The following is a 24,531-nucleotide window of genomic DNA, read 5'->3' on the forward strand; positions in this document are numbered from 1 at the left end:
ACTTGTTTCCCAAGAGATTTAAAATATGTGCAAGTGGAGAATAAGCTTTACTTCCTGCATCACCAACATTAAAATCAAACAACAGCTCAAAGTGCGGGGATCAGAGCTGCGTTTCTTGCATATTCCTGTGATCTGATGAGACAGAAGACTGCTAGGTGAGGAGAAAAGAGATGATGCAAAAAGGGCGCTTTTCCAGCAAGTAGAGAAGGATACAGTATATGAGGGAGAGTGTGCGTGCTATGAATAGGTTTCTACTTATTAAATGTATTGCAGCTGAGTGAAGTACTGCATCCTATAACCTCTGTGACTAGTCATAGCTGCTTTGATTTATTACGTTTATTTCCATTACTTTGCGATGGTGCATGCTGTTGTTGTCTTACGGCTCTCGTCCTACTCAGCTGTGATGTTATTTCATTTCTGTTATCCAGTTCAGCTGCCTCTCTGCTTGCCATCTTGATTTGTTTGTTTCTTTGCACTGTTTGAATTTTTTTTAAATCAACCTGCAAACACCTGCATGAATATGGATTTGTTTCTATCATTTAACCATACACAAATGCTGTGAACACATCAAGCTGCAAAGCACTCTCACTCACTGTGCCAGATTTCTGACCCCAAAACATGTATGCATCTCCTTCGTGCCACAAAAACGCTGTTTTGAGTACCGTATAACTCAGTGTGCCCAAATCTGCCCTGATCATCCTTGACAACCATCAAATGACCACCACTACGCCACAAAGACAGATCCACAAACATATGCCAGAGCCTAGTTTGAGGCACCAGGGACAGCGAGAGCCAACCATGCCTGTGTCACACTGTGTTAGCTGGCTAGTATGTCACACAATGTTTTTGCATTCAGGATGATCTGACGAATGTGTTGTAATCCACAACATTTTCACAGAAATGTTATGCCCTTTGCTATTTTCTACTGACACACCGCTGACTAAATGAAAACCTGTGTTAATCCAAACACAAGTTGACAGGTATGTCTCTCTAATTAAAAACTTTGTTCTGGTTCTTAATTGGAGCAGAAACAGTGACAGCTATGTCTTATGATTGAAATTATCTGAAAACTGGATAACAATTTAATGTGTCAGACAAACACACTTTCAAACAAATCGTTCATAAATTGTTTTTTGCTTCAGGAGGAGTCCACAGCTTGCACAGACTGAGCTGAATAGCAAAATAGCAGCATTGCACTCATATCTACTGTGCTCAATGCATCAAAGATACATTTGTTTACTCCAACACAGTATTCCTAAATACTATAAACTGCTTGCACAACATCCTTTCAAATTCACCTGTGGCTCTATTGTAGGCCAGGAGTCCTTTATTCTATCCAGATCCTTCATATCTGTAACAACTTGCACTTTTTGCTGTATTTCATGCTGCAGACTACGCATACAAAGACCAGGATCAACTAAAGTATGTTGCAAATGAAGCTGTATGCACACAAACAGGCAATTCTGAGTCATGGTAATATGCATTTTGAATACTTCAGAGACAGAAGAAGGTGGTTGCACTGCATTCATTTCAGGTGTCTTTATTCGGGATTGCAAAAAAGGATGAAGCTATTATATAAAATTATTAATTAAATTAAAAGCAAATGTCTGCATAAAATATTTCCAACCTCTGTATTGTGGTTAAATTAGCCAGATATCAGCTCAGACTGACAGGGGTGTTACAGGCCATTCATCATCAACAGCAATTAAATATTTTACAAGGATCAGAGCTTTGAAAAAAAAAAAAACCCTCTCTACAGGCGGTATGAATTTATGACTTTATGCTTGTCAAATTGATTGGGATGACACAATATTCCACTAAGCTACATGGCCTGCACAGAGGTGACCAACAACTTCAAAGGGCAGCTCTTTCCAACATAAAATTTCGATTTAAAATGTCAGGAGGAAAATGCTCACAGCGAGACACCTAAATTTCAGGCTTTACACTAGCATCTATAGGAGCAGCCTGTGTTTTAGCAGCTGCTTCTTTAATTCCTAGTCAACACAATGCATGTTCAAGCAGAGGTATGGTATCAGTGCATCCATGTGTGAAAGCTCGAGTAGTTTCATCACATTTTTTCTAATGTCCTTAGAATTACCTTAAACTTGTGTGCGTTTATCCTAAAAGTCCCATCTGTGCTCCACATTTAAAGTGTTGCTCCAAGATAAATCTACCTGGTGTCAAACACTCAAACACCCCCTGCGACTGAAAAAATAGCCTGTAAAAACTTTGTAGTCTGCTCCTTCATGGACAACGGAGTCCCAATGAAAATGTCTCAGGAAGCAAAACCTACGACTGCAAACCTGCAGCTGATCTCATTTGCATATCAGACTTGGTAAATCAGATGCACAGCAGAAGTATGTGGACTAAAGTAATTCCTGCCCTAAGGCGCCTCTCAGTACCACCCTCCAAAATGTCCACTTTTACAAAACAAATGCTTAGTGCAGGCTCGGGCTGACACTTTCTGATTGGTTGGTCGATATGCTCTTGTCCAACCACATTCTCACTGGTCAGATAATGGCTGGTGTTACTTTCACAGTCTCACAGTCTGAACGTGTTCTTTGTCCGTCTGTGCCGGCCTTTAGTGTTGATATTTCTCGTGACGTGCAACAATTCAGATACAGAGCGAGACTACTAAAGTATGTGTGAACTAGACTGCCTAGTCCACAAATACATTTTTCACAAAGTCGGTTTTTCTATGAGTTTTGGCCCTTCATCCACATGCTAGCTTAGTTTTAGTCCCTGAAAACAGAAGTGAGTCATGCCATCCTACCGATAATAGATTTTTTTAGGCTTCTGATTGGCCAATGTTGCTTTTGGGTTAGCGTTATATTGCAGCCTGTTGGTGGGATTGCTCTTCAATTCAGCACTTCAATTGTACTTTTTAATTTTTATACAAGCAGGCTTGGGCTGCACGGTGGCTCGGTGGTTAGCAGCGTCGCCTCACGGTTCGATCCCGCCTGGGGTCTTTCTGTGTGGAGTTTGCATGTTCTCCCTGTGCAGCGTGGGTTCTCACCGGGTTCTCCGGCTTCCTCCCACAGTCCAAAAACATGCTTAGGTTAATTGATATCTCTAAATTGTCCATAGGTGTGAATGAGCGTGTGGTTGTTTGTCTGTATATGTAGCCCTGTGGTAGGCTGGCGACCTGCCCAGGGTGTCCCCTGCCTTCGCCCGAGAGACGGCTGGGATAGGCTCCAGCCCCCCCGTGACCCTGCAAAGGATTCAGCGGTGTATAGATAATGGATGGATGGACAAGCAGGCTTTTTTTTTTTTCAAACAGGCTTGAGTGGATGAGATTATTTTTTAGAGTGAAAGGAAGAGAGAGGTGGCTACATCACAGTGAAAGTAGCACATTATAAATGAATGAATTAAAAAAAAAAACAATAACAGTGTGACTATTTTATTGACCAATCCACTAGAGCAGGAAGAATTTCAGTGGACCAGGATTTTCTTTGGTTGGCTACAGCCCGAGTGCAGGGCCAGGATTATTCTGCATACGCAGATCAAAACAGTGATAAAGCGAAGAAATTTGTGCAGTGAACTGAAGCTGGCCCGACAACAAGTCAAAAGATGTCAAAAAGAAATGCAGAAGTGTTTTTTTACGCTTTTAAAACAAAAACAAGTAAACAAGAAAATAAATATCACAATGTATATATCCACGAAGTCCAAAGTCCTCCATGTTCTCATGTAGAGTGTCTCTTCTGAGCATGTCTTTCTCTTTCAGCTCCTACTGGTTATCAATACAGAGTTTTAAAGCCTAGCAAGAATTTGTTCTTCCTCCTGGTCATTTCATTCATTTACAAAATCATCCATAAAAAGAAAATTAAAATAACAAAACTGAATTCTTACCAAGCGTCTCCTTTCTTCTTCAACAGTGTTCAACAGCTGGGAGAACTCCTTGAATGACTGGGCTGAAATACAAAGAAGGATCATTTCAAGAATGCCACATTAAAGGTGAAACACTGCATGTTTGGCAAATACAGTAAATGCATCGACATGTATGGTACATCATGCGCAATATGTTCACCACTGAGCAAGTACACAGTGATCCACGGTGTAGCTATGTTCTGATGATAAGAAGGGATATTTCAACACAGTGGCTAAGTCGTTAAACATCAGATGTTCCTGGCATCCCACAAGCGCTGTAGCATGGTGCTAAAATGTTTATTTGCACTGCAGCTTCAGAGCTTTCAGTGCAGCACATTTTAAAACCTAATAAAATCATGCAGCTGTCCAATTTAAAACCAAGACTAGCAGTAAAAAACAATACTTCAACTGAATGGAACCCACTGATTGCTTCCCTTTATTTTCTTTCCCTGCTAGGCTTTACTATATATTGTCACAATGAACGAGAGACTGATGTGGTGGAGATATGTTCATGCCATCTGGGCTTTACTTCAGTGGCTTATATTACATTCTGCAGGGCCAGATGAATTCAGAATACAATGCATCGAATCTTATCTGCCAGAGAATTGTGCCTTGATAGCTTCACAGCTTCATTAAATAGAGGGCGAGATACAGTGTGGCCTCTATTGGTCAGCCCTTGTGTCACCCCGTGTCCAGCCATTTAGCAGCGGTCGAGCTGCTCTGCTTGCCAGCACAGTAACATCATTATCAGCCGCGACAGCCTGGCATGGGGACACATGCATCATCTTAGACACTTTGGTCCATTTACACACCAAAGCTTTTAAAGACCAGCGAGCAATGATTTTGTGCCAGTGATCCTGCAGGCAGGCTGGCCTCCTATTAATGCCACTAGCTCCTTTATCAACAGCACAAACCTCTCAGGGGGTAAAGGGCACAGCTGGAGTCGTTGATGGGACAAGATTAGACTCCAAAGAAAGGAAATGGGAGTCAAAGTGAGGTTACGGCTCGCATATCATTCACTGGTAAATGGTGGAAAGGCAATAGACGTAATGAATCGCTGAATGGAATGAAATTTACTACCTCAAGAGCAGAAGAAGCAGGAAGATGAGCAAATATGAAAATAAAGACATTTTCCATACATGTACATTTTTTTCTGCATAGTTTAAGATGATTTTTATATTTCTGATCAATTTTAAAGGTTTGAATGTTGCATTTCTGCTTGATGTTTAACTTTTTGGATCTAGACCTCATCAGACTTGTTCCATCCCAGAAGGGTCTGAGCAGCTCCTGGAGACTAAAGGATTGACCTTCTGAGAGAAGGGCATGTAACTTTTCTAAAAATTTAAATTTCTGTCGCCACATCAATCTTTTGGCCCCATTGATTCCTAGATAACTGGTGTGGAAAGTGAATGTCACTGCAGGAAGTCATAGAATGAAATCAATAAAAGGTCAGGTGAACCCGTCTGGCAGCACATACAGGATCCCGATGGTATGTGGGGAAGTTGGGAGCATCAAAGTGAACTATACCAATACTGCATCAAGATCGTGGCTGGCATTCACGCAAGGGTCCAGCTATGTCAGTCAGAAAGCTCGGTTTCACTGATGACTTGAGTGATTCCAGCAGGCTGTTTCATTTTTTGCTCAAATAATAATCATGGCCTTTTCTCTCGGAGATGGTGAGTGAACAGAAGATACTGAACTCAAAGCTAACAAAAAATAACACACTTAGTCCAATTAAGGGGCAAGAAACTGAGAGCAAGGGCTTTAAAATCTTGCAGAATATTACATAGTGTTAAGTTATTTCACAATTTTAATTTCATTATTTAATTAGAAATGTGTGTTGCATCCACAGTAGTCTTGATGAAAGGCCTCTCAAGTGAATTTACCATTGTCTGTATTACATAGTCAGTAAAGTGCTTCCAAACAGGTGCCGGCGGCTCTGTCATCTGTGCCACCGGAAAGGCCAAAGCACTGGCTTCTATTGTGGCAATGATTTGCACTGTAAATACACAGCAGGTCCAGCTACATAACAGGTGGGCAGCTAAAATATCCATTGTTCAATCTGCGATCAACACCGCTCTTGATTGAAGGCCAGGGAAACGGTGCATTGCCCCAAATTAAGTCGTGCTTGATGCTAATGAGGCCTGGATCTGGGTGTGGATTTTTCCAATAAGCATAATTGCTTTCCTGCACCCCTGCCTATCATATAGATGCTGCAGCTTTGGGAGAAAAAAAGGGAAGAATGACTATTCATTTCGTAGGCAGATGAACATTACAGGCTCATGTAGAGGAGGTCGATTTCCAGTCTAGCCCTCACAGATGGACAGTAATTCAGCAGTCTCCAGCTCCACGGAGCGGAGGACTCAAGCTGAGGATAATGAGCAGTGCAAAAAAAGAGGAGGAAGAAGAGGCCAGACTGGGAGTCCTGCCCATTAGAGCCAGAGAGGCCCACTGCACAGCTGCTTTCATATTCCTGTTTGAGGCTAGGAGGTTCGCACCTCCATTAATCTCTGACACTGATCACAATTAGTCCCTTTGATCTCTTATAGGCTTGAAAAGATACAGGGGAAGCATCATAAGCAAATCAATAGCATTAATTATACATGCATTGCAGACAACTTTAGGATCTATGCTCAAAGCCAAATCCCATTCCAAGAATTTGCAGAGTATGCTTAATTTAGTCTGAAAACAGTTCCCATTGACTCTGACAAAGACTTTTTTTAAACCACTTTCACTGACGTAAAATTGCTCCAATATAATATCATATTTCCAGCACTTGGCCCTTAGCCAGAGGACATTAGCTCTTATGATATGTGGAAGTACTGCTGTGTTGAAGTGTCTCCCAGTAGAATCTTTACAGAAATGTCAGAAAAGGTTCGTACCGAGGTGACAATCTGACTAATAAGAAAGAGCAGAGAGGAAAGACAGCAAAAAGAGAGATGTGCCCTCCTGGGCTTGGCCAAACTGAACTTACCAATGTTCACCTCGTCATCTGTCTCTGCATCGCCTATGCACTCAAACTGGAACTCCTGCAGCGACTGGGAGAACTTCTGGACGGCAGCAGAAAGATCTGCAAAGTCAGAGGGTCTGAGCATCAGAACAAAACTCTGCATAATACATGACACAAACACAGTTCTACGCATGTACAGCGGACTGCAAACCTGATTGTACCTCCTTGCACTAAGCACATACAGAAGGCTACAGCCATCCATGAACTACTTATGATAAGTGACACGGAGGCAGAGCAGCAAAAGCCTGCACGTTTATGATCTGCTGACTGTCCAATTCCATGCCCGCTGACATTTATACGATGGCAGTTCTGTGAGTGACTCCAATATCTGCTTTATTTACTTTATCACTGGTGCATTGATCATAATATCCAGATCTGTCCAGACAAACTAAGCCCAGCTAAGCTGCCTAACCTTTGTGTCAAAAATGATGTAGCACACATAGAGAGTTAAAATCCTTAGAAAAATTCCACCTTTGGATACTCTCACACTGCTAGATATAAATGTATGATGTTTATTGAATTCCAGGAGTTTAGCTGTGATAAAATGCTGTCCTAATTCTTTCAGAGTGGCATTTGACAGCCTCCAGAGATTGGGCTTTGGGTTTTTTTTGTGCTCAAGCGTTCCAGCTGAGAAAAAGCGAGTCCTGCCTTTCATGCAAACATTCACTGGTGATGTCAGTGGAAAAACTGGTATCTCTACGTTCTCAGAAGTATTTTCCCGATAGTAAATTTGCATTTGATAATTTACCTTTTATAACTTTAAATAACACTAAATACTTTAACAATACTACAGGAGTACGGTATATCAATATGTTATATATTTCAAATTATTTCAGGAGAAATTTTGTCTTTTGCTCATTAGTTTTGTGTGTTGAATGGCTCTAAATACTTCATTACCCATGAGCCTTAGCAATCATTGCTGTGGAGAAGAAGCCTGCAAAAGGTAAAAATCAGCCCAAACAGATTTGCAAAGCTACACTGTGGCAATTGGGAAGAAAAAACTGCATCGTAACTGCTGAATTGATCCAAATACGATCCAAACTTAGAAAGAGAATCGACTGAACCTCTCCTTCCATCCTGCTGTTCGACCCTTGGGAGTCATCGCTGACTTCTCATTTTCATGTATGTGGTCTTGTACCTCTGACTTACCAGCAATGAGGCAGAAATGGCAAAGAGCAATTGCTCATTGTTTGCACTGATGAGTCAAATAGAGTGTTACGTGTCCATTCAAGAATTAAGTCTATGAAAAAAAAAGACTAGGTTTTCATTTCCTGAACCCTGCGCGTCATAAACATAACATAAACCCTCCCACTTCACTTCTCTATTATCCATCGACTAAAGAAAAACAGCAAAAAAAAAAAAAAAAAGGGCCTGTAAATGTCAGGTACCTCACAATGACCTACATTTACTAGTTCTCTCAGCTTAAAAACCTTAGTTATTGTGATAAAAGCATATCTATTGTGTTGGTATTCACTTTTTAGTTGACTGATGTGCTTAATTGATTCTTTTTTTGCATAGCTGAGGTGCAATGGTAATTGTCTCAGAGTGAGCATTTTTTGAAGGTTTATGTAGAGCAGGCATCTCAAACCGGTTCCATAAAGGGCCGCGTGGCTGCAGGTTTTCATTCCAACCCAGGAGGAGCACATCAGGCCAACCAATCAACATCAAGGGATCACTTAGTTGTCAGCTGAAGACTGAGATCAGCTGATTAATTGATTCCAGCCTGGTGTGTTCCTCCTTGGTTGGAATGAAAACTTGCAGCCACGCGGCCCTTTATGGAACCGGTTTGAGATGTCTGATGTAGAGTGTCAAAAGCTTAAACCCCCCAATCAGGCAACATCAAGGCAGAACTCCTGAATGACTGATGTTTAGGGTGCTGAAATAACAGCATGTAAAATAAAATCCCTTTTTTAAATCATTGAATACATTTGTATAATGGCATGGAGTCTGAGTCATGATGGGGAGAAATGTTCGCACAGCTCCAGTACAAAAGTCAAAAAACACACACTCCTCAGAGTGTAAAACGAAGTCCGGTTTGTATCTTTAATATGACTCATAAATGCGTGAAAACGTAGACCCATAAAAGATTCAGTATACGTATCCAGTCGTCGGCATGCTAGAGATGAGGCACAGATGGGGTGAGAGGATCTGATTTCAGTCGCATCCAGAAAAAAGCCGGAACATGTTGGGAGGAAAAGCAATTAAGCTGCTTTTTAACACAAGGGGCTAACTGCAGTGCTGACCTGCGAATAGCTGACAGAGAGCATGAATCACTTATAATTTTATTTTTTTTATTATGCAACTGATTTGAATTTGCTTCATACCCCGGTTACATAAAGGTTAGTGTGTGGGTCTGCTGTGTTAGCACCGTGAGCATATTCTTGCTGGGGTGAAGGCAACCTATGTTTACAAGTACTTTAAAGAGTGGGATGAAGCTTTAGCACGTAATGGAAGCTTTTAACATTTCATTATTCAGCCGAATTTATAATTACAGGCAAAACAAGATGGAGATTCTAAGATGCTGTGACATTTTAGTTGTCAGCCCACATGGTTTGAAACTACACATTTTTTCTCAAATGCACTGTTGACAGTGACTCACTAATTGCTTCTCTCCTCCTTTCTTCTCTCACGTCTCTCTCATGTCTTCACTTCAAAGAACTGTGAGCTTAACAGATTCTTGCCTGGAAAGTAAGAAAATGCTAACAATCATATAGACAGCATACTGTCGACACTCAAACCTATGTGCTGTGTTCATACGACAGACAAGGAAATGGAGTTTGATGTTTTTATAAATTGTACTCTGCAAATCTGAATCGAAACTGCACAAACTCACTTGCAGGGTTTGATTTGCAGCTTGTATGGATACGTACAGTTACAAGTGCTTTTAAAACTGTATTCAAACCATGCTGGAGCCCGATTTACCCCCTAAGGATAAGGATCCCAGACATAACTGTATTTACAACAGCACAACACACAACAGCACACTTTTAGTTAAAAGTTTGATAGAACTTGTCTGTTTGATGTAATGTTTCACTGCTGGTAGTGGATATTGTGTTGAAACCTATACAGCTCCCACTGTGACAACAACAGTTCATCTAACAAGCATCCCAAAGTACAAACCGGCCTTAAAAGCCCCCCAGAATCAATGCTTTCATCTCCACAGGAACATAAACTGCTTGGAAAGGCTGATACAAAGGAGTCATGTGATATTTGTCAATGAGTGTCTTTTTCTTTACAGAACAGCATGCATTGGTACATTGTATTTCGGTGTATTTTAGTTATCTGTGGGAACAGAATGACAACACTTACTCACTTCCCCTTCTCAATGAGAGCAAAGGTTTAAAGGCTCTCAAAAACATCTACACTATATTGAATGAGTATGTCTGACCACTTGTCGATGTGGCCGAGGCTGCCCTGAATGCCGCCGAGTGAAACTTTTCCACATGATATATTGTGCCCTTGATGTGGTCCTATCATTCCTGCTTCGACTATAAAGCTGCTGATTTGAGATCAATACTTAGCTGCAGTTGTCTGGATGAGCTCGCAGGACCATCAATAACAGACCATCTTTTAGCTCGGACATACAGATGCGGCCCAACCTCTAAAAACAAACTTATGTTGCTGTCATGTTTGTTTATGGCCACAAAAAAACACATAAAAAAAACTATTGCAAAAACAGCATGCCCTATGCTTTCTTTGCAATAATCCTTAAGTAACAGCATCCAGGATAATGTCTAGCTACGCAGAATCAACCGAAATGTATTTAAAACTGATGATTTCCAAAGGTCCACACATTTAGTCGTTTCATTACTCTTGTTTATTTATTCTTTATTCAGAAAGCTCCTGATTGAAATACATTTTTTTGCCAATTTTACACTATTTACAGCAATTTACACAAAGATCTTGTACAGCTGCTTGTGTTAAGACAACATTTAACATTTGAGGTTAAATGGTGTCTGATACAGTGGTTGGTGGTAAATTCTGACTGACTCATCATTGCAATAAGAGAAAAATAATGATTATTTTAGCATGTATCATTAGCATTTCACTGCCACAGCTCTCATTAGGCTTTGACAGCACTTGTGTGTGAAGGGCTCATGGCAGATGTGTTTGAGCTGCTGGAGCAGAAGCTAGTCCAGAAATAGTCTAAATGTTGCTTTAACCTCAGCAGAAAAGTTCAGAAAGCTGACTTTACTATTGGTCTTATTTTTACTTATTGTATCTACAGTCTAAATTATCGTACCTTAGTAGTCTGAGTACGGTGTATGGTTTCAGACACATTAGCAGTAAGGTGACCGGATGTCCTGAAAAAATCCTGACAGTCCTGAATTATAAGCAGTTGTCCCGACTCCCAAATCCTGTCCTGACAATTTGACCAAGACCAAGTTTTGATGGGTTACAGCCAAATAACACATTAAATAAGCCATTATTTCGGTTCTGCTAGCTACATTGCTAACTCCCTTGTTTATTATTTCATCTGCTGCTGGAGGTTTCCAGCAACAGTCAGAAGAAAATTGGGGATGCAGCCTTTGTCGGTTATGCCCCAAAACTCTGGACCACACTTCCTGTAGATATCAGGGAAGCCTGTTCGCTGAATATTTTCAAAAGAAAGCTAAAAACTTGTCTCTTCACTTAAGCCTTTCACTAGCTACACCTTCCTGATAGAGTTCCTGTTAAAATTGCACTAATGCACTGCTGCACTTCTTCTAAATTGTTGTATTTTACTTGATTTTATGCTTTTTATGTAGCCAACTGGTGCATTTCTTGTTTTAACTTTCATGTCTTTGACTGTGCGTTAACCCCCTGTGAATGTCTCATCTGGTCACACTAACCAACCAAGGTGAAAGAAATAGGTTGGTTACATGATAAGACACCCTGTTGCTGCTATTCCTAATTGTGAACATAAGAATGAATGAATAAATATTTAATATATTTTAATTTGGCCAATGCTCAAGAAACACCTGGCACAACAATTTTGTATGTGTTTTCTGTTTATATGCATTATTTACCAAGTTTGGGAATCACCATGATTTTGGACCTCTGCTCATTAGTGGGCACTGCAGAAAATATATCTGTAGCACTTAAAGCGATCACAAGACTGAGTAGCAAAGATAAATGGAAAGAGAATCAGAATAAAGGAAGACAAATGAACAGCATACATTTTTTAACCTTAGGCAAGCAGTAAAGGTAAAAATCACTGTAACACTTTGCAGGTTGCCCATTTTAAGTTTTACTGGAGACAATGCAGACACAATGCTTACTGCTGGCATCCTGTATCCAAATATCTACGTGTACTGATGAATTAAGTTTTTGTTCATCAGTCAAGTGGTGTTGTGTAGCTTCCAAAGCTAAAATTTATTTTTGGCAGGTCAGTTCTTTTGGAACTAACACAATGTGTCTTAACGATGCTGTTACCAAATCAAATTACAAGAGTAAGTCTACAAATACAAATAAAAACTCCATTAAGTACTGCACTTTTCATGTTTATGGTGCTCCATACAGGGACAAACTGCAGGGCAGGATAGATCAGCTCCCACTCTTGAAGAAAGGGAGGAAATAAGGTATAAACAGATATAAAAAGGCACCTTTGTTGGGTGTATTGGAGGTAGAGACTTCATGGTTCCCCAGATATTCCATCTCACTCCTCTGAATCTCCTCTGACAAAAGCAGGAATTATATCACTTTGAGTGTGCGTGGTGAAAAAGAGCTGTGCTGTTCAGGAGAGTAATAAAAGGAAAGAAGCGTAACTTTGATGAGGTCTGAATCTGAAGATGTTATTTACCACATGAAGTGTAACACTGGAATAAGAAAAGAAAGAACTATTGCAGCACGAGGTGAACAGGTAAAAATGACTCATTAATACCACTTTAAAAATAGCGCCTTCTAATTTTATTACACCAAGCAAACATTTTATCTTCCCCCGCATGCAATTTAACTAATGCTGCATTTCACCTGAGATCCTACATACAGAGAGAGGACAACAGTGAAGGTGTTCCATCGTCCTGTGCAGGTTTTAAATCAAAGAGTAGAGGTCTGACCATCTAGCCAAGACATGACTGGATGGAGCAGCTATTCCAGTTAGTGTCCAGTGTGAGAGATGTGAGAGAGGACTATGGCTGTCAGTCACCACACAGCAGAGCCCCCTGGGTACACCCTTTATCTCGTCTCCAGGGCAACCACATACTACCGAATTCCATCAGCTGACAAACCCTGAAAAAACAGCGCAGGAAATTCTGCACTTTCCTCACAAACAGCTGAAGTGCATGCTCACCTCACAAGCTATTAGGACATGAAATATAATTTATGGAGATGGCATATGGCATTAATTCTGCAACGGCAATTTCGATTTTCACAGTTTTGGGGTAATGACTTCAAAAAACCATGCTGAGGTTCATCATCACCATCATTTGGTATTACATATAAAAAATGCAATGGCAGTGCAAAATTATCAGAACCTAACCCTAAACTGATATAACTACATAATAACACCTTAAATATTTTAAAAGATAGAAAATACACAACTGTTGCCCAACAGTACCTTCAGTACCTCAGAAATTCACTCTACATACAGACAGACAGCATTTACTTTTAATTGCTTCATGTTTCAATGTAATGTGAGAAAATGCCTCCTAGGAGACCAGGGAATTTGGACCTAAATACAAGGGCATCGCTGCAAAGCCTGTTTAACTGCTACACAAATCAAATACATAATACAAAAATCACACCAACAAAGAAGAGACAAACTGCGCTAACAAAGAGCTGGCATAAAGCTTAATACAAACCAATAGTAATATGACAGACCTGCTCATATGCAGCTACAGTATCATCAAAGTCCTCCAAAGTTTATTTTTTCTACCGCCAACAGACAGATGCACACTTATAGCTGCAAGCATAAAAAATATGGCATGCTCCAACATCAGTGGACTGCATTTCCAGCACTCTGGGTTATGTGACTGACATATTCATCACAACACTAATTACTAAGCAGCATCCTTGTTGTGCTTTCACTCCTCTGAATCTTCTTAGGGCTTTTAATGAAGTGCCTTAACACAAATTAGCAGAGGAAAGCTTTTAAAACCTGAAGTCGTGCTCATGTGTTCCATTAAAACGCAACAATCTGCACAATACAGAATCCATCTTTAGTTTTTGCTAAAGAGCTACATATTTACACATCCCGTCAAATGTCTCTGAATGCGGGGGGGGGGGGTATTTTCTATTAAATATTTACAATCAGTCTTTGTCTTTTACCAAGGCAAACAAAAGAAAAAACATACTGAAACAATGCCCTTCTTTTGTAGAGACTGTACATCGACATTGCAGTGAGAAACACCACAGCCAATTTATCCTATCAGTGAGACACAGCTGATTTCAGATGAGAAGGTCTTCAAAGGGGAACGCTTCTATGCACCCAGCTTAACGAGAGATGGGGAGATCTCTTTGATGCAACAGTAGGGTGCATTGTGCCACTTTGATTCCATTTGGAGGGATTGTAACAGGGGAGTGCCCCTTCAGGTAAGGCCTCTTCCACCCGCTTACTATTATGCTCGCCTGTCAGTCACCCAGCGGGGGAGGGAGAAGAGCTGCGTGAGGAGAGCCGACCAGACGGGCCCTCACACTCCTGGAGCATACTGAATGTTTCCCACCGCCAACTGTTGCCTGAAACAAAGCCTTACCTAATAACACCACGCTCGCTGCTGTAGAAACAGGCAGTAACTTTAAGTGGCACTTGGTCAACTTGCAAACTAAATAAAACATGAACGGAAGAGACTGCATGGTCTCAGAGGTGCAGCGACACAGCATATGTACAGTGTGCAACTGAAAAAAATACGTGTTGGTGATGCCTTGTGATGCTAATAAACAGTTTTCAGCACATCTTTCCAAAGCAAGAGAGGAAGTTTGGGGTGGCGTAAGGACAGGTTAGGTTTGAGACATTGAATGTAAGTTCCTTTTAGAGGAATGACACTCCAGTATTAGAGTTGTTAGCATTGCGAGGGAATAAACATTACCAGTAATCTATAATGACATGTTTACAGCAACCTGCTTTATGTGTACTGGCTACTTTATTAAATCAACTAATCTAAATATCTAACAATCACTGATGGTCACTGATTAGAACATGACAGGGGAAATTTACCCTTTATACAAACCTATCCCTGCAAAAAAAAAAAAAACAATAGAGGAGATGAAAGATACGGACCCCGGTTCTTTGATATGAGGCTGATGCAATTCTACAGCCTGTTCTTAAACTTTAAAGAAAAAGATCAGAGTTATTAGCCCTGCAATTCTGCTGGAGTGAAAAAAGCCAGCCAGGCCTGCCTCCACCATTTTTCACTAAGTCTAGAGCCTTTAGACTGAGTTGAAAGATTTTCTTTCAGAAGACACACAGACAATATATCTGACACAACATCTGACAAAGATGGACTCACCTCTAATAGAAAAAGCACTCAGAAAAAATAAGCAGGATTTCACTTTTATACTGATAGTTGGCATTCATGGTTTCAAAAAAACATCTATTTTGTGAGAGGCCTTCTGGCTATTCTCAAGGCAAGAACAGGCTTCAAAATCAATATTTTGTGAAAGACAATTAACAAAAGAGGTGTGCAAAACACATTTAGACCCCCAACTGTGCAAACACTTTCTGATAAAAGTTGGCACCGCATGAGGCTAGATGCTTGAGAGTTTCCAATGTGCCATCCAAAGTCTGAGTTTAGCAGCTGCGTAGGCTAAAGCGACATGCAAATCCACCATCTTTTACCACACAATCACTGGACTCGTCTCAAGAATGAATAGCACACTCATAATGTTCGCCAGCCAAGTCTGGATGAGTTGCTTTTAAACAGGTAACCAACAAAATTCATGTGTTTAATGTGTTTAAAGCCAAACTGCGGTAGTCATTTCATACTAGCATTGCATCCAGCACTTAACTCAAGTGAAAGAAAAACACACTTAATAGTCTCTGCTTTCATCACCTCTTAATAATATTGAGCCATTTGGTGACTTTCGATTGCCTGAAAAACACAGCATTTCATCTACACTGAGAAAAGAAAAAGACAAAATCACTCATATAGTAAATAATGCAACAATAAACATGTCCAGTTGAAGAGAACGAGTGAATTATTAATGTTGTGGAAGACGGAAACAATAGCACAACCTTATCCTTTTCAGTCTGAAGATGCAACAAAAGCACCAGCGTGCAATGCCAGGCGACTGTAAGCATGAGAATGGCGGGCTCGGGGTGACAATCACTGTGACTGACAGAGCAACAACAGAGTACTTCAGAACAGACCTCAATCTGGAGCCCAACACATTTCCCTGCGCAGTCTGAGGGGAAACAGCTTTTAGGAATACAACGTCTAATCCTTTTATCAAAATCTGTCCACAAAAACACCCGAGTCCCTTGCAGCGCTGCATGAGCTGTGCTTACAGCTCCGCTCAGCTTTATTGCTACGCAAGTCACATAATGTTCTCGTGTATTTCATTTCCATTACATGAGTTCAAATTCATCAAAGTAGTCAAAGCAGCAGCAATACATTATAAAAAGGTATAATCCTGCAACACGCTGCCTGTTTTACAGTCACAGTCCAACAAACACACACACACACAGAAAACACACACTCACACTAAAGCAGAATGATGTCCGGCCAAATGCTATCTGAGGGAGGATGGGGGATGGTTATACAAGCATGTTTACAGGACATTTCCTGTGGCTGAGCCTTGGGAGCATCATCTGTCCTCAGACAAACAAACACTCAGAGTTCCTGAAGCTGAAAGCTTTTGTGACATCACTTTTAACAAAAAAAAAAGCCTACATGCCATGTCTGCATTTAATAAAATTATTATTAACATTCACTAATTATAGCTATATTACTTGGCATAAATACCTCAGAATTATGCAGGCACAGTTGGAACAAGCAAAGATGCTGTTTACAGACTTGCTAAATACTGTAATTTTTATAATAACAACAGCCATGCGTGTCAGCCATTCATTACTGCATGTATCCCAGGGAGGAAGCATCAGTCTGTAGCTGGTGAACAGGCGTGGGCATGGGGCGGTGGAGGAGACACGCAGTCAGCTAACATAATAATGGGCTGTCTTCTAGTTTAGACTGAGCTAATCTGGCTGCACTTATAACAGCTTAGGAAAATTAAATGCTTGCTCATGAATCTTTGCTCTTTTAGAAAGTTTTTAATAATAACTGTGAAGGGACAACTTTTAAATGCACCTTAAAGTGGAAACAGACAACTTTTCAATCCCCACCCACCCGAGCATTTCCAAGTGGCATTACTGTTGGCGCCGCTGTAAAAGACAACTGAATCTCTTTCCGTTTTCCTCAGAGCCCAAAAATTACCGACAACACAAGATACGCTGCGAGAAAGAAGCATCTTCACTGAGGGGTAAAGTGAAATTGGCATAATATTATAGGGAATCATAACATAGTCTGAGCATTGCTTCATGCTAAGAGGTAACTACAGCAGTGGTTGGCGTCAGGGTGGAGTAGAAGAAAACATTAAAAGAAAAGTTCATTCATTTAACCTTTAACGGAGAAATGAAAGCAGATAAAAATGCTGTCAGCCTGACTGAATCACCAGTCAGCCTTCATTTTCCCTGCAGATCGTACCTGCTGGCAGACAAAATTACACAGCAAAAGTGAGATTTATAGGGAATCAATCTAAATGCTCAAGGTGTCATTATTCTATAGCCGCTGCATTGTGCAATCAACATTTACTTCGTAATGATACGTTAAAGCAGAAAACTTGTCTATTGTCGGTTTAAATTTGAGAACTATTTCAGGTTTGTAGAAAGGCTGCCTCCGGGCCGAAAAACAGCAGATAACTGGTGGCAGTGACGCGCACATTCCTAAACTATGTGCAGCAACAAGCAGCAGGGCCACTGATTTATGAGTGAAGGACAAAAGCCGTCGTCCAAGGGCTGCCCGAGTCTGAGCGAGTCTCTGAGGACTCCCTCACTTCACCGGGACCAGCTAAGGGCCTTCAGTACACAGTGGCTTTCACACACATTCATCAATGTGTGTGAAAACCACATTGTGTACATTCTATGGCAAAAATGGAACATAGCACATCACTTGTGATGCTTAGAACAGCCAAGTGAACACTACAGGTTCAGTGCGACAAAGCCAAGAAAAAAACTGGTTGTTTAAAAATGTCAAATATCTAGTAAGTAAAACAGTCTCAGATATTATTCTTGGGAGCTGGCCAGTCAATCCACGGTTAAAAGGAGTCACAGTATGTGACAGGTGGTGAGGAAGAGGAGGGGAAGTAGGACGCCCATGGCGCTCTGAAAAAAAACATGATGAGGTGTTCTGATATAGAAAAATAATGGATGAGGTACAAGTTAAATGATAAAAAATTCATGTGTGTTCAAATTGTCCTGTATTTTTTTTAACTTCAGTTTAATCCCTGTCTGTTTCACCACCTGGAGTTAAGGTGGTAGCACAAAGCAGATTTATTATGTCCTGTCACAGGATGTTAACAGACACCCGCCAGCCAATCAGAGAGAAGTATTTTCCATAGCAATGTTAACAATAAAAGTAACTCAGGGAACCTAATAATATACAGTATTAAGTTTCTTGCATACTTGTTTTTGAGATTTGTTTAAAAATGCTCAATGTCGCTTGAAGCTGCAAAATAAAACAAAAAGTGAATATTGAGCAAATTTGAATTAACTTTGTATCTTAAAACGCTGAGTCATCAGTTAGATGAGAAGGTTGATGCCACGCTCATGTCTGTACAGTAAACATGAAACCACAACCAGCAGCACGTCATCTTAACTTAGCATACACAGCAACAAAATCCGCCAACCACAACCTCTAAAGCTCCAAATTAACATGCTTTCTCCTGTTTACTTAATCCGTGCAAAAACCTGTGAAGAAAACCACAACTTGCTGTTTTATGTGGCGTTACGTGTCGGACTCTTTCTTCTCTGGACACATCACTTCCTGGAGCCTTGGCATCACTGTGAGGATGCCAGGCAGAGATTTTAGGAAATTTAAAATGAAATAGTCCTGCATATAAACCCCCTGTTATGCCACAACTTGACTTTTTGCTTTTTTTGTTTATTAGGGCACTTCCACATTTCCTTCATTTAGTCATCTTGACTGTCGCTTGGTCTCAACAAAGAATCATTATGGTTAGTTTTAGCACAGATGTACTCTCTCAGATTGTTGCCAGATAGATTTCAAGCACACAACATTGCTTCCAATGATTAGGGTCAGGTGCTGAACTCACGGAAAGTCCTGCTCTTTATAGCGAGCCAGAAAACTTGGCTGAGCTCAGCAATAAGAGCTCTCAAACGGCTCCTCATTCAGTACCACTTCTGGCCTTTAGAATTCAGCCACATTTAGCAATGTTTTGGCTGATGATTTGCATGTGTGCTCAGACAGTATCGCTTAAATTATTCAGTGTAATTATACTAAACCTTAGAACTTCCAAAATACCACACTTGTACTTTACTTTTGTTTTTATGGTATAATAACCTTAAATACTGAAAAAACCTCCAAAACTGCGTGTATTGAACATTTTATTTCTTTTGTATGTTGGCATTTCATCATGAATGTGTCTGAAAGTTTTTAGTGAGATGTTTCTGGGTCGTATTTGAACATGTTTGAGGATCATCTTATCATTCTGTCTCGTATTAATGCGCAGGAAAAGAGAGAAAAACAAATCGACTCTGAGACGGCAGCCGATTCATCATCCACCTAGAAGGCTCATTGACGAAAGAGTTTCACTGGCTTGGTTAACGTTAGCTTAGCATTTTTGCTAGCGTTAGCTGGCACTCAGCCACTGGCTGCATCGTAAATTCCTTAGAATTATGATGTATAGTACTACACTGACGACTGCAAGATACATACATGAGACACATGTGACAGCGTTAGGGATGCAGGGGGAAATAGGGAGGGGTTTCATTTGTGTGGTGTGCAAAATGTTCCACGCAACACTGTACTAAATAATAATGCTGAAAATTGAGATGTTTGGACTAATTGTTTATAGCTGGAGTTACATTTTTGTTAATACACAGAGTGTAAAGATGTAGTTGGATACTGGGACCGAATTCGAGGTGCCGGTGTCGGTGCAAATGTGAACATCACCCAATGATACCTGGCTACATGACCAAGTGCTTTGGATACACACTTACCTACCACATCTAAAATGTATCATTATATGCCTTGCATGTGTGGTTTCTCCCATCCTACTCACAAAGGGATAATTTGTGCTTTTAGTGTGTTCAACTACTGCTGTGAAGCAGAGGGATTAATAAAAGCCAGCAGGTGTTATTTACATCAGGTATGAACAGTGTCAGCCATAGATAGTAAGGAAAAGCTATTTACAACATCTGCAGAAAGACACCTGCACTAGGACCATTTTATACATACCAACAAATAACTATCTGGGATTGTTTAACCCACAATCCTCATCATGAGCATTAATACATAAATTATAATGAGATATGACTGCAACTTCTTCTCTTTTACTACCATGTTTTCATATAGAACAGGCAAAACTATAATAGACACTGATGAATTATGCATATTTAGATCAAGAAAAGGTCACAGCTTCTATTTCATCCCCAAGGCCAAGTCTGATGCTAGCTTTCTTTACTAAGTCATTATTTCAGCAACAACAAAGAGTCAACCTTGCAAAAGTTAATCACAGGACAATTTCAAAGCACAGTTTCAAACTATATCTAATTGTTTAAACAATCCCCACACTCATAAGGTACCACAGTTGCATGTGTATTAGAAACTGGTGAATGCAGTTGCAGCAATGCGCAGAACCACTTTACAGATAATGTATTAATATGAAAGCCAGCCTTGGTTCAACAGGCCTCATTCACAGCACATGTGAAGGCCAATGAATTATGGTATACTATTCAATTTTGAAACATGAGATGATTGCTATTAAAAAAAGGGGCTCCATTAAAGGTCTTCCAGTAATGTCACCACTGATGGTGGGTCATAAAGGGTCATAAACCTCTGTGCCGTCCTAAGTTAAAGACCATCAATAATTTACTTCCGTCTCCTCGCTTCTCGCACTCTCACTCCGCCCCTGACTGAAACTGGGCTTTCCAGTCAAAGGACTGTTCCACTCATTACTACAACAAAGACAAATACAACCCAAAATTCCTTCCTATAGCTGGCTGGAGTTGTGGCCAAGTTTTTGGGTTATTTACTCTAATAGTTGACACATTAAGTTTCATTACATATAATTTGCATTCCTCTATTTAAAATAAATTTCTTAAGAGACTGCTAATCCGGTACTAGGTGGGTGATCCAATATGGCCTTAAGTGCCCAGTTTTCCTGCATCCATAAACCAATCAAAAGCAATCAAAGTCTCTGTTCACTTGCTTCTGTCTTGTATGCTTTGTACAACCTGGAGTGTTAAGGTCTTATTGGGTATCAAACCACAGGGACCTTTGACATCCTGCCACTGAGGATCCGAACTGCCATGAATAAACCATTCAGCCGTCCACCTGTGGTGCCCTGCCCACTGACGGAGCAGTTTTCCTGCAAAAAAAGGTATGAAATTGGTTTGGCCTTCAGGTGCCCTCAGAAATAGCAGATTCTTTCAAATGATGAGCCAAATGCTAAGTGCTCGCTGTTTTTGCCGACATCAAATGTACCCAAACATGGACCTGAAACAGTGTGATAAAATCCTGCATCTCACTATAACAAGCTGTAGCTACTGTATCTTGAATGTCACTTTGGTTACCCAATGTGGCTCCAAGTAACTCCATGTTACTCCACAGCTGTCTTTGTGTTCATTTGTCCATCCATCTCTCCATCATGCTCAACTTGTACGACCCCAATTTTGTACAGACGTATTGGCACATTATTCACATCGTGTCCCCTTTTTAAACTGAGTCTGGATAGTCCGGGAGAGTTGATTATCCTGAGGAGTTTAACTTGTGTGGACAACAGAGTTCATTTGTGTTTGCTTTTTGGTAACTTCTATAGCTTGCACATTGGCTTTTTCTTTTTTATGACTCAGCTAAGTGCTCACTGCACAATAGGCCCATACAATACAAAAATCTTGGCTTAGACCCCCTGCAGTGTGGTATACACTCCACCATGCCTGAATATTTCTGGCACAAAAGCATTTAGATGTGCAGACATACTCACAAACACATACAGACTGATAATGTGCTGCATGTCAAAACAAATCAAATGTATATTTGATGCTTTAATGTGAAAAAAGTTTGATATTGAAACTTGAACCGTGTCAATATGTCCACTCCTACAGACGCCATTTCAGCCTCAAGGACTGACGGCCTTGTCTACATAAGCAAAAACATGCACAGGATATTCATGTGCTGTATATGAATGCTGATGAAAAGAGTGAAAGCATGAAAATGACACGGCCATGCCAGGGTGAATCATGAAAAAAATCTATATTATTGCGCAGAGTGATGGGTTAGTGAGCGCGCTACAACACACTGCTGTGGCCTTCCCAGCCTATTCCAGGCCAGCTACTTTCCATTTTTATTAGGCCCATATTTCTAATCTTTCTCCATTTCGCAGCCACACTTCTGACGTTAACAGAGCAAACTCCCGTCGTTACAGAGATACAGCAGAACAGGAAGTCCACTTTAATCAGCACGCTGGAATTTCAGATTGAACTCAGAATTTGAGAGGACAGTGACCCATGACAGTGCTGGCATCCAGCTCACATTCATGCAGTCATTAGCAGCCTGTGTTTTCACTCCTGAGAGGTGACTTCAAGGCCCTTGAGGTGGGAGCACCTTTTTTTTTTTCTTTTAATGGACTGGAGTTCAAGCAGATTGCAGCAATGCACTGATGATCTGCACATGTGTGGCTGTGGCCTGATGATGAGGTATTAGCACAGAGTTAAACCACTCATATCACAGGCACAGTTTGGATTCTGCTCTGTGCTCTATACTGTTAGAAAAGCCTGTGCACGGATGCAGCGCAGCCAGGCAGGCAAAGAAAAGGCGAACAAATGTCCTGGAATCCCAAAAACCTCCCAAAGATGAATTCTGGGTGTTTTTTTTTTTTTTTTTTTTTTTTTTTTTTGCAAAGATTTAAAGCACCGGCAATGAAACTGTTTGTCAATGGGAGAGCAGCCGGGTTATTCAGCCATTCAGGGGGTTCAGAGGGAACATTCAGACACCAGCACACATATTTAAACACGCTGCATTGAACGCATCATCTCACGTTACAACTCCAGGTGGCTACTCCGAGAAAAGCCTCTTTCTGCAGCTGTGGGAGTGAGAAAGGCCACGCCGGGCTACTTACTCTTCAGAGCCGTGATGAGCATGTTCCCATCCTTGATGAGCTCTTTGATGAATTTATTTGTCCGCTCAAGCTCGATTTCATGGCATTTGATCCGCTCCCTGAAGTCCGGGCTGTCCAGGAAAGAGTCAGTGAACTCCAGCGTGGGGAGTCCCATTGCAATCCCACCTCAGCGACGAAGCTCGCTTCAAACTTCACAGCTCGGCATATGAGCGCTTTTTGCTTCTCATCACGCAGCTCCGATACAGCCGCGTCCAACTTTCTCCCAAAAAAGTTTTCCTGCTGCTCTCACTTCTCACTTCCGCTTTGATTTTCTCCCCCCTTTTTTTCTCCCCTGCTACCTCTCATAAAAAACAGTGGTCGTGTGACTCCTGCTGGTTAGTTTTGGAAAGTTTACAGCACTTAAGTCCTTCTCTTACTCAAACATCCAGGGACAAGACGCTGCATGCCATCCTGCCTTGCCCAAAGGTGCATTTCACATAAAAAAAAGGCAGAATAACAACATAAAACATGTTTCCCATCAGCTGCACATTATTATGCTCCTCAGTGCTATGCACTTAAATTACTTTTTCTATATTACACTTCATTTTTCCCTCTGACACCCTCTGAGCTGCTGTGACTCAGCCACATCTCGGGGGTTTTGGATAAATGCTGCCAGTGAGCTCACTTTTTGAAGTCGCGAACTGTACACTGTGTAGAAATTATGGGCGACAATGCATCATACTGGAATTAGTGAGGGTTTGAGGAGAGGGGATCTGAATTAATACTTCGGTAAATGGAAGTAATTAAACAAGAGCCTAATTGGTGTCAGGGGAATTTGTCACATTCTCTGCATGCAACAGGGAGCGACAGTGATAATGATGTCACACTCCAAATAAGTCTTTTGGTAGGCATGAAACGGAGGCTCTGTCACCAGTGGCACTAATCTTTTGGATGACTCTTTCTACTTACGGTGCTTTACGGCATCAGGGGGCTGGGAGGAAGCTTTATCTTTGAGCTAAGTGTAAAAACAATCTCTAAGGAGAGGCGAATGTTGCAGCATTGGCTATAGAGCCAACACACACACAAATGCAAATACATTAATAATTTAATGCTTTGCTATCAACTGCAGACCCTAGACGCTGTGGGTGGGGATAGGCCGTTGCTCAGTGTCATTTGGAAGGTTGCCTTGTAGCCTTCTTCCTTGATAACTAACTAGCAACCTTTCCTAATAAGATACCTGCTTTGACTGTAGGTAGCAGAGAGATAAATCACTGGAGACAGATAACCTTCCTGGGCAGCGTCATGTGGCTGCAGCTGAGTTGTTAGTGTGTGTTAGTGTCATATTCCAGCAACAGCCAGTAGGCCTATGGCCAAACTGCATTTTCTCAACAGATAACAATACA

At 40.9% G+C, this 24,531-nt stretch overlaps 1 protein-coding gene across 4 annotated transcripts in view; it reads right to left on the reverse strand.

The window, feature by feature from the left end:
* LOC121608905 (rho GTPase-activating protein 42) overlaps positions 1 to 23,422 on the reverse strand; it is a 56,978-nt gene extending 33,556 nt beyond the window's left edge. For all 4 annotated transcript variants that reach the window (XM_041940333.1, XM_041940332.1, XM_041940331.1 and 1 more), the window contains exons 1-3: positions 23,150 to 23,422; positions 6,842 to 6,937; positions 3,850 to 3,911 (exon numbers count right to left, since the gene is read on the reverse strand). In XM_041940333.1, coding sequence (XP_041796267.1) covers positions 3,850 to 3,911; positions 6,842 to 6,937; positions 23,150 to 23,303 — 312 coding nt within the window. In that variant the 5' untranslated portion in view covers positions 23,304 to 23,422. The remainder of the gene's footprint in view (positions 1 to 3,849; positions 3,912 to 6,841; positions 6,938 to 23,149) is intronic.
* Between the last annotated feature and the right edge of the window lie 1,109 nt (positions 23,423 to 24,531).

Source organism: Chelmon rostratus, chromosome 7 (genome assembly GCF_017976325.1).
Source record: "Chelmon rostratus isolate fCheRos1 chromosome 7, fCheRos1.pri, whole genome shotgun sequence".
NCBI lineage: Eukaryota > Metazoa > Chordata > Actinopteri > Chaetodontiformes > Chaetodontidae > Chelmon > Chelmon rostratus.